At 37.4% G+C, this 11,122-nt stretch overlaps 1 protein-coding gene across 1 annotated transcript; it reads right to left on the bottom strand.

The window, feature by feature from the left end:
• Positions 1–4,671: 4,671 nt before the first annotated feature.
• lgals2a (lectin, galactoside-binding, soluble, 2a) lies at positions 4,672–8,760 on the bottom strand. Its single transcript, XM_053338337.1, has 4 exons — positions 8,669–8,760; positions 6,085–6,164; positions 5,653–5,824; positions 4,672–5,287 (listed from the first exon to the last, which is right to left on the bottom strand). The coding sequence occupies exons 1-4, from the start codon at positions 8,672–8,674 to the stop codon at positions 5,141–5,143; spliced, it is 405 nt and encodes a 134-aa protein (XP_053194312.1). The 5' UTR covers positions 8,675–8,760; the 3' UTR covers positions 4,672–5,140.
• Between the last annotated feature and the right edge of the window lie 2,362 nt (positions 8,761–11,122).

Genomic DNA, 11,122 nt, shown 5'->3' with positions numbered 1-11,122 from the left:
TCATCATGTATTCCATATGTTTGTCATTCAATAATATTGTAAAGACATCTACCAATAAGAGTGCTGTCTCTATCCCACCTAATGTATTAAGCTGCTTCTACAGGCTGCAAGGTGTGTTAACATTAGCTCTCATACATTACATATGTGTGCAATACATCTAAGGACTGATACTTGATATTTGAAAGGGTTTAGTCCATGTAAAAAGATCACCTGTGCTGCTGTGCATACACGTCTGCCCATAGTAGACACACACACACACACACACACACACACACACACACACACACTGTCACTGTAGGGCAGGTCAATGACAATGTACTCTCCCAAGCTGTCAGGGTTATTCTGCGGTTTGCCCAGGACAAAACGAAAAGTTCCCTTGGGCTGACTTGTACATGGTAGTTCTCACAAATACAGAAACACACAGTTATTCAGACAGATAATGACTGAGCTAAGTAAACAAAAACAAGCAGTTTTTGTATGCTCACACTGGCACAAGACTTAAGGCACACAACTTAATTAACATAAATTACAGCAGCAATCCACTGTTCCAACCCAGTAAAGCCTTTTCATGTCACTAAATGGAGATGAGTGCACAATGAATTTCTCTCAGCCAGATAGATATTTATAAATGGACATTTTATATGGTTCTCCTCTGAGAAACAAGCTGTGTTTCAGGGTCGCAGCTCAGCTCTGGTTTTATCAGCCACAGTGTGCAACCAAAATAATATCAAATTTAGTCATATCATTTTGAGTATTTGATTGCAGGTGAGGAACTTCTCCATGAAACGCAAAGTATTTTGATGCAGAAAATCGAGGTGCTTTGATAAATACAACATATTCATATCCACAGAAAAGTGGGGCAGTGAAAAATAAATCTGAAAGGGATACAAAGAAGTATGTGTATTTGAAAAAGCATGACATGAATTTCTCTCACTCTACCTGCATGTAGGGAAGCCTATCCAATTGTGCAGTTAGCTAATACATTTCATTTTCATTTCAGGACATGGTGTTCCACAAGGCTCCATTCTTGAACATCTGTTCTTTATCATTGTGACCTGAATATACAGCATTTTCCTTCTGAAGATGATTACATTATAATTCTGTATCTAAGAAACTTAGATTTATTAGTCAGGCTAATGACAGCATTCTTAAATTCCCAAATGGAGTCTATTTTATAAATCATCACTGACGAAGTTGAATCAAAAAATAATAAAAACTGTAACCATCAAATCATTTCTAAACCAATAAGTGATGATTTACTCAAAGGCAGTCACTCGATACCTTGGTGTAATAGCTAATGAAAGGTAACTTGGAATGATTGTATAAGCATTCAACAAGTTTAAAATGACATATTTGTTTGAGATCATCCACAGAGTCTAAATGGCAAACATTCATATTTAGACTTTGGCATTTATTGGTAGGGTTATACTGTTGTTATTGTCTGCTTTCATTTCTATTTGATTTCTAGTGCTCTAAAGGGACAGCTATAATAACCCCACTTGGTTTCTGTCTGCACAGCTGTTATGTTTTCTATGTATTCTATTATTTTGTTTCTGTGTAAATAAATGAACTATAATCTTTATCTAAACTCCCCAAGGAAATACAATCATGATGCTACAACCCAACAGGTTTTCTTCTGTTTATGTGTTATTATGCTACTGAGATAAAAAAAAAAAAAAACAAGCCTGAGGTGAAGCAGGCATGCAACACATGAATCCAGGACCGCAGTCAGCTCAGGGCGGGCCCACGCACATCTCAATGTGTGGCTGATAGCTTCAGTGCAGAAATCTGGAGTCATGCTGGCGCTAAATATAGACAAAGGTTTTATGTAAGCTGAGGTGAATCATTCTATTCCACACATTTCAACACATTTACTCACATTAAATAAGTGACATGACACAGGTGAAAGAAACACGGGAATGTGTTAAAAATTGGCAATACTCATTACATGAAACAGTACATGCAATTTAGAGAACTGACAATGAAGCATAAGCCTGCTGTCTGCTTGTAGAAATCACAATTTACATAAATGAGTGTGTGTATGTGTGTGTGTGTGTGTGTGTGTGTGTGTGTGTGTGTGTGTGTGTGTGTGTGTGTATGTGTGTGTGTATGTGTGTGTGTTTTTCCGGGGGTCTACTATGAGGTGATTTGAATATGTTCATCAAAGCCTTAACATCATTGATTGGATGTGTGTTGAAGCGCTGGAGGGTTGTCTTTCCCAGAAGCGTCACATTCTTTGCTAGAAAGAGTATGGATCAGTGTATTTGAACAACACTCACTCCAGTACACAGGTTTGTGTCTCTAAACTCACACCTCTTTTGAAATATACGTGTTAGTCAAATCGACATGCATTGGTTTTGTCATCAGAATAGGAAATATGAACATTTATTTATCTGCCTGACCTCCTCCACATTGTCCACCCCTTCCTGTTCCCTCAGATCTGCCTCCTCCATCCACCTCTCGGTCCCCCCCCGCCCGCCTCGTCACCTTGGGGAGCAGGGTTTTCAGCTGCTCTGCCCCCCGACTCTGGAACTCACTTCCTCCGGACATCAGGAATCTGGACTCTCTCCCTCTCTTCAAATCGAGGCATACCCCACTTAACTTGAACCACTACCTCACTTTACTCAGTTTTGTTCTACGCTGTCTTTAATCTGTTTTGTGTATTATTGTTTTATTTATTATTTACTGTTTTGTTTATTAATTGTACGATGTCCTCAAGTGCCCAGAGAGGTGCCTTCAAATAAAATGAATGATTATTATTATTATTATTATTATTATTATTATTATTATTATTATTATTATTATTATCATTAATAATAATAATAATAATAAATAGAGTAAGGGATAGAGATGAGTCTCAAGTCATGTTAAAATGATCTAAGTGGATGCTGTTGTACACTCACAACACAGCCCTATATATTGATCTTGGCACAAAATAGTGAAGAATTATGAGTTACAGCCATGTATGAGAGATGGGGAGAATAAGATAGACAACTCAACACACACACACACACACACACAAATACTGATTACATATATAAACACAGTACACATGCTGCACTGTCATTTACGAGTCCTAACAAACTAAAGAAAGGTCATTTGACATGATCCTGTCAGCATTTGCCTTGAAGGATCAGAGCATGGGAACCTATTCACACAGAAACTCTCCTGTGCACCTCCGTTTCTTTTCCTCATCTCTCACTGAATTAGCCACACACGCATGCACGCACACACACACACACACACACACACAAACACACACATTGCCTTCTGTTACATCATATTAGATTATGATAATACTCATAAGTCTCTCAAACACGGCTGCACATTCAAAATAGTGTCTGGTTGGAGATACTGCAGAGATCCACGTATGTCTCACTTCTAATTTTCATTTCAGTATCTGCACTATGGAGTTCATGCAGCAGACAATTATGCTGGTCACCACGAGATCAATCTTTTCCAGACTACACAATATTAGTTTATGTAACATATCACTATCTTCTTCACAGTTTTGAGTTGAACCCTTTTTTTGTTTTGATTATAGTAACTCATACACATGTAAATTTTATTGTCCATTTAGAGACAATAAAAAGTGAAAAAAGGGTCAGATATTAGCTACATAAACAAGTGGACATTTCTTAAAGGGGAAAAATAATTCAGTGACATAAAACAAAAGTAACATTTTGTAGCCAATGCGTGACATCAAACATGTTTCTCACCAGCTGCTTGCTGCTTGCATTAATACAGCAATGGTGACATCTATTGGCTAGAGAGAGCAAGTGTGCACACATCCAGGGAAATGATTCAGGTGCAAGACCCATTTTTTTCATGCAGATTAGTGCAGTGAGGTCTGAATGCTGTTGGGCTGCCAATAAACATTTCATTCTCATTTTGAGGCAACATTTTGATCTGTAAAATCTTCCTCAGACTTCCCCACCTGTTTTTGTATTTGTACACAAAAATATTACATTTCTCAGCCTGAGGAAGATTTTGCAGATCAAAACATTGCCTCTAAAAACAGAAAAATAATTTATTGGGTGCTTAGTAGTGTGCAGACCTCACTCCTTTGTACCTAACATCTACTAAATCAATTATGAGTTTTTTTGTTTTTTTGTTTTTTTCAACAATGTGGTTTGTAGATGATGTTTTATTGAAGCATTTAGCTTCCCAAGCATCTTTGTTGAAGTTGGGTTCATTGCTCAAGAAATCCTGTTTACTTAGTAGTAGTAAGAATTCCCATATGAAACTATGAGCTCAGCCTTCATATAGAAAAATAACTAAATACACTGCACAAGAACCTGCATTGTGAGGAAACTGCAAACTCCAAACCATCAACGTTGATACAAGATTAATTAGTAATCTGCAACATTATAGTTCACATATGGATGAGAAATAATTGTCACACATGTCAGTTGTTGGTGTGTATGTTTTGTGACTTTTATTACAGAGTAGGCCAATATTTGAGAATTTGTATGTGTAACTGAGCAGAGGGCACAGAATTTGCTTTATGATAAACTTGTAGGCTAGTGGAAGTGTAAGTCAGAAGAGGGCCGTGAGTGTATCAGTGTGACGGAAATAAAAAAAGAATATGCACCTTTCAGAGATGTCAAATCAAAATAATTCCACACTGGAGTAAAAATGTGCTCTTGGCTATTTAAGGAATGACAAGAGTCCATGTTTTATCCTGCTTTAATGCATGTTATTAGAGGCAAGCACTGTAGTCAGTAACAAATCTGGAATGTGTGGGAGAAAGGCTAAAAGCATGATGCATTTTCAAGGCACCTTCAATGACAATCACATTTTATGTTCTTTTCAGCTTTACATTGGAAACTGCACAACAAATAACACTCAGATAACATGAGCTTTTGGCTACTTTGGTTTGCTTTTCTATCAGGTGTGCAAGAAGGACAATGCAGTTATGTATTTCTCTGTGTCCAACTGAGCATTACAACTATGTATGTCTCTATCTCATCTGTATTCTTCTCTGTAGTTTGAATCTGTACAATATGTTGTGTGATAAGCATTTGTAAGGCACTACTGATACCAGAAATTTAAAGTTGCGACAATATATGACCTGACGCCAGGCAAATTAAAAAAAGAAAAGGAATTCCAATCCAGTGATTCCTGGGAGGATAGAGGTTTACTTGATTTCAAAGCTCACGACACGTACTTCCCCATCAAAGCTGATGAATGAGTACTTCTCTGCACCCATACGGTTGGGGAAATTGATTGTAGAGCCATCTGATAAATTCACCTGGAACCCTGAAGGGGTGAATGCGATGGTGATCTAGGGAGAGAGAAAGAGAGGAAGAATATATAGGCAAAGACAAGAAAGGTGTTACATATTGAACTTCTGCTACGTTATTGGACCTTAACACCTCTTCCCATACATATGCTGGTTTAATTAAAGCTCAAGCTTACCACAACATAATATAATTACATGGAAATGGTTAATCTGGTAAAACAAAATGGCTTTAGCTTTCACAGATTTCTGCAAATTAATATATTGATGCTCAATTGATTGTCAAATTATCAAAGATACAGTGACACACACTTTCCAACAGAGGTCACTAATAGACAAAAAGATGTATGTGACAGATTGCATATCAGCAGCCATACATTCAGGGCCAGAATATGCGCTAGTCCTCTCACCTTGAACTCCTCTCCCAGTTGGAAAGGAAAGCCTCCTTCACGGTACTCCTCACACCAGTTGCCTCCTTGGAAAGAGTTACAGACAACTGTGTTCTCATCTCCATGGGCGTTAAAACGAGGGTTGATATGAAATGTAATGTCCTTCTCATCGGGGCCGATATTTATAGCAAAGCTGCACAGAAAAAAAAGATATTAGATTTTGATATGGATCCTTACATGTGAGATATAGAGACATCCTCAGCAGTTGCATGGTTGCTCTATTCATCTGTTTGTCTTCCATCTCCCCCTTATTTCTGAGGTCAAGTAGTAAGTGGGAGAAAATGTCCCTTGTTTTGAGTTGTTGGACTTCATTACATAGGAAAAATTAAATAAGCACAGAGGAAGAAAAATATACTTCAAAATATCAAGACAGTGTTTTAAATTTGCACTTACTTTGTAGCATCAGGCTTAGGGATTCCAACAAGGGTCAGAGTCTGTCCGACCTTGAAGGACATGTTCTTTATAACCATTCCCTGTGTAGAAAAAGAAAGGGGGGGGGGGGTGTTACTACATTACTGTGTGGTGAAACTACTGGACTTTTACAAGATCCAATCATTATTTTAGCTTTAGGCAGGAAAAAAAAGTTATACTAGCCTCAATGAACTCTCAAATCCTCCCAAAATTACAAAACATGTGTTTCACATTAAATTCCCATTGGTGGACATGTAAAATAAATTACAGCTCTTTAATGTCCTTGGTACCACTCCCGTTTTCCTCTACACTGATTTTGGCAGAGGCTAAAAAATGTCAACAAAAAAAAAAAAAATGATGGGGGACTACTTTTGTTAAACTGAGTCATATTTTCCTAAGTTCAATGCTGAATGGTGAGTGCACAGTGGAAAAAAGGCTGAGTAGAGCAGAAATCCTCTGCACATGTGGCAGGGGAATACTGAGTTATGTCATGATTAGGAAATTACAATTGAGCAAATTGGTATTTGGTTGTGAAACATAGATCGCTGTGTAACATTTTGTCACATTTGTCACATGACATATCTGGGGAACCATTAACAGTAACTAAGGCAACAAGTACAAAATATAGCAGCCCTTTGAGGATCTTTCCACAATATAGAATAATGTATGCTCTAATGTCAAGCATTGGAAAAAAACAGTAATTCTGAACAGATGGAGTAGGAACCATAGACTGTATATAAGAAAGGAGCAGTCTGAAACATGAGCTCTTAGAGCTTTGCAATAATGTATCTTTTGATCTGAAACACCACTGACAATTAAACTGGAGAAGGTTTGACACAAATATACTGTTCATCCATGTATATTTGAGGAGCATATTCCTCATAGCTAAAAAGCTTAAATTGTTAAAATACAGTTAATCAGTGCCTTTCACAGGCCTTTCAGGGGACAGGAGCAAGAGTGGGTGGGTTTTACATGCTGCAGCTGCTGGAACTAATCCCAGTGAACATTAACAATGTTTAAATACAGTCAACAAGAGACCAAACTTTCCCACCTAAAATAGATTGAAAGTCAGTTTATTTAGTTGATAAAGCTCAGGGTCAGAACGACTAACATGGCAGACAAACTTGCACAGGGATTAGAGTGATAGTATATTTTGCTCGATGAGTTTTAGTGATATTGCTCAGTCCTTAAACTCAAAGAAGATTAAAGCTGTGTAGTTAGTGGTTTGCAGAGCCTGAAAGGATAGATCTGGAGAAAAATCCAAACATTTTGTCAGAAAGATAAACCAAACCATGAAATAAAAGGAAGTATAGGGGATAGAATGACATGGGTACATTCTTTCCATGTTAGAGTCCAGCTGTAAAGAATAACACATAGCACTAAGGCTTGAAGTGTCTGGGGCTGGGCTGAGGTCAGTCCTGGCAGCCACCCTGTATCTCCTAGATACTGCTGCATGTCTAAAGCAGTGGTTCCCAACCTTCTTTTGCTTGTGACCCTTTTATACGTAGAAACCTCACATGATAGACAACAATCTGTGTTGTAAGCAGTTCATTCAAAGTTAGATCTTTCCTTCTCAGGTTGTTTCATAAGAATTATTTTAATTTTAATTTTAATTTTAATGTCTAAAGAGGTCAAACTATACAGTCTTCCATAAGAAAGAAACAAAGATTAGAGAAAAGTTGAAATAGTAATACATTTATCTTTCTTGTTATTTCATAACAAGGCAATGATTTCATAACTCACTGAGTTTATCCCCCATCATGATCTGACTTTTTACAGTGCAAAGAGCCATGCTATGTTACAAAAAAAGGCTTCACAATATTTCACTGATGTAATGGATTTATTCACCCCAAGTGGTGAAACTCACTGTGTCGCAGCATTTACTCTTCCATCCACATGATGACTTTATTTCATTTCATCCTTTAATGTGATTTAAGCCAGCCTCCCCCTCCTCACTGTGCCCTCCAACAAACACATGTTCACCCCAGAAGCCAAAAAGCCAACATGATACAAGGCTTTTATTGTAATCTACTCAGTTTATGAGTTCAAAGTGACCAGAATGCTTTGCTGCTTTTGTTCAGCTCTCAGTACTCAGAAACCTCAGAAACTGAGGAAGCATGAATAGAATAAGACAGAAAATCAAATCATATCAAGAAGTCCTGTCACAGTGAAACTAAATTATCTCATGACAACTATAGGAACTTAAACAGCTGACTCATGTATACATTTGCAATTGTACAGAATTCACAGAATCTAGTCATTGGGTGACTAATGTGCACGTGTGTCCACTGGTGAATAATTTGACCATAAAAGGTAATCAATGAAACCTATGTGTCCAGACCTCTCAATAGCAAAAAATGAATGTTAGAAGCAATAAGTTAAATAGTTGTTAAAGCACAGGCTAGCTGGTTCACTTACATTGACATGGCATAGAGTGAGCTGACACATGCCAAACAGCTGTCAGTCCCCCTTTTAACAAATGGCTTGACACTGCCTGTCTATCTGAGTCATACAATATACAGAAAGCCATGCAGGAGCACAATAGTGTTATTAAAATCATACTTACTGGCATTGTGCTGGCAGATGTGGTCAAGAAGTACAGCAGAGAAGAAAGAAGAAGAGAGTACTGCAGGGCCTCGCCTCACTGCACCCCAACAGGAGAGTTTATACAGTGTGGGAGGATCTTTAAATCTGAGTGACATTTCAAGCAGCCAATACAATCAAGCCTTTACAGAACGTCGACGAATGACTTCACAGTGTAGTTATATACCATAAATAACTAATTTATTGTTTCACAAGTGATCGTAGTCCTTAGTGAAGCAAGGATAATTAGTGACAGATGATTTGTTTACACCTGAATGTTATATTGTTGCTTGGTGGTGTGGAGCCTGACTGCAAGAGGGAACACTAGTCAGAGTGAAGGACAAAAATAGACATAAATTTGTTGCCAGGGAGACGACCAAATATTTGGCACAGTCGATAGCCATAATGCCCACTTGGACTGTACTGCAGGCAGCCTATAACAGGATCAAATGGCAGTGAGTTCAGTCCATCTCTGAGAAAACTTTAGTAAGGAGAGAAATCAGCTAAAGTGAAAGGTTGAAACTAAGTTCAATCCTCAAAATGATTCAGATTTGAGTCACAGCCAGCAATATGCTAACTTTCTAACTAACTGACACAGCTGCAGTGACTCAATAAGGCAATAAGACAGACACATTGCAATGCAGCCCAATGTAATTTAGATTAAGATCACGAGGAGGAACTGTCAACCTTTGTGTATTTTTTCATATTTTTCATATTTATTTCTTTTTCTGTTTCCCTGTTTCTGTGGTGACCAAAATTGTGGTGTTAGATCACAGGGATTTGTTGACTAAAATCTGTATCAACAATAGCCTTAATTTTACTCCATTTGCTTCTAAATCATATGATTCACTTGTGCTGAAATGCACTCTGTCAATTGTGGTATTAAAGACATGGGGCTAGTCCACATTGAGACAAATATTTATGCATAAAACTTTGATTTTATCTCAATATATGCCTCACACAAAACAACATTTAAAATGATCACATGTTCATGATTGTTCTTTGGTTATTGATGCAAACAACTGGCTCAGCTGCTTTTGCTAATGTAATGGAAATGTGTACTCTTATGTTATACTGTTTTACGATTAATGTGTTTATACTTAGAGCTGCAAGTGAGTGAAACCATTTGACTTATAAAGTGAGGAAGTGCAGACATGTTAAAAGCAAAACTGTTTGACTTGATCTTGAACTTCCAGTTCATAGCAGATGGATGTGGAGACAGAACATCTCCTGGATGAAACACTAATAAGTGATGAACAAAGGACCAACTGTTGGGCAATTTAGGTGCCAAGGTTGTGGTCTGATAGTGGGTTATAACATTCTGTGGCTCACTCTTTGTCTCTTTGTCTAACTTAAGCTGGAGTCCCATGCACAAGAGTTTTGCTCTTTGTGAATCCATCTTTATTAGCTAAAATTGATTCTCAGAAAAAGCCAAGTTTAATTGAGATGATTTTGTCACATTTTTATAATGTGTATAGTATTTATAATCATGTCTGTGGGTTAACACTGATTATCTGTATATCTGCTGACTATGAACAACACATCTGTTTTATAATGTTCACTCAAACTTACACACCAGCCTCCAAGTGCATATCAGTAGAACTTCGTTCAGCTGTTGTTTCTGACTGTATGCCGACAAACAGTGTCCTGTTCTTAACAGCTGGCATGTATCAGTGATCCAATGAACAGTGTCTGATCCACAGCTCTCTTGACCTCCTCCTTAACAAACTCAATTTATAGGTTGATCTCTTTTGGTACAATCAGTTTCTTGGAATATATATATAAATATGGTCTATCACCGTGTAGGAAGAGCAGATCTTGCATCAGATGTTTAGTGGGGCACAAGGATCTGATATGTTTCCTCTTGCCACAAGACCTAGTCTTAAGACAGTCAGGAGATCTAATGACACAGAGATCTTTGAAAACAGAGGAAGAACACTCACACACGTACACAATTATAAATTACAACATTACATCAGTGTCAGCTTCTCTTTTAGTGGGAATAATATACCTGATATTAATGCTTGACAGATTTGTTGTTATTATAGCTAATTATATATCAATATTATAGATAATAAAAGTATGCTATTCTGTCATTATGTGCTAATCATATTCTGTATGAATAATGTATACATTGTTTTAAACAATATAAACAAATGCAACAAAAACTATCTTTGTGAATATTTAAATGTCCGTACTGGGCAGTGGACCGAATAATAAAAGTACAGTAGTTACTTTTGACTTTATTGAATTAGTATTGTATTGAATGTGTCTGATTGAATTGAAGCTGGGCGGAATTGACAGTTGGCCAGAGTGTATTTAAATTGCTGAGTGTTCACTTCCCTCCAGTGGTCAATGTTGGGTACTGCAACACTGCATTCAATTGATGAGTGACTTAATGCTGTGTAGCTGTAATTGCGGGCAATATATAGAATGA

The sequence above is a fragment of the Scomber japonicus genome, chromosome 18, assembly GCF_027409825.1.
Source record: "Scomber japonicus isolate fScoJap1 chromosome 18, fScoJap1.pri, whole genome shotgun sequence".
Taxonomy (NCBI): Eukaryota; Metazoa; Chordata; class Actinopteri; order Scombriformes; family Scombridae; genus Scomber; species Scomber japonicus.
Note: the sequence above shows the minus strand (reverse complement) of the source record. Positions and strands in the feature narration are given on the sequence as shown.

Excerpts from the sequence above, each read along its gene's own strand:
- lgals2a (XM_053338337.1), bottom strand. Across the intron at positions 5,825-6,084 it reads CCTAAGCCTGATGCTACAAA|CTTTGCTATAAATATCGGCC; the intron begins GTAAGTGCAAAT and ends TTTTCTGTGCAG. Across the intron at positions 5,288-5,652 it reads AACTGGGAGAGGAGTTCAAG|ATCACCATCGCATTCACCCC; the intron begins GTGAGAGGACTA and ends CTCTCTCCCTAG.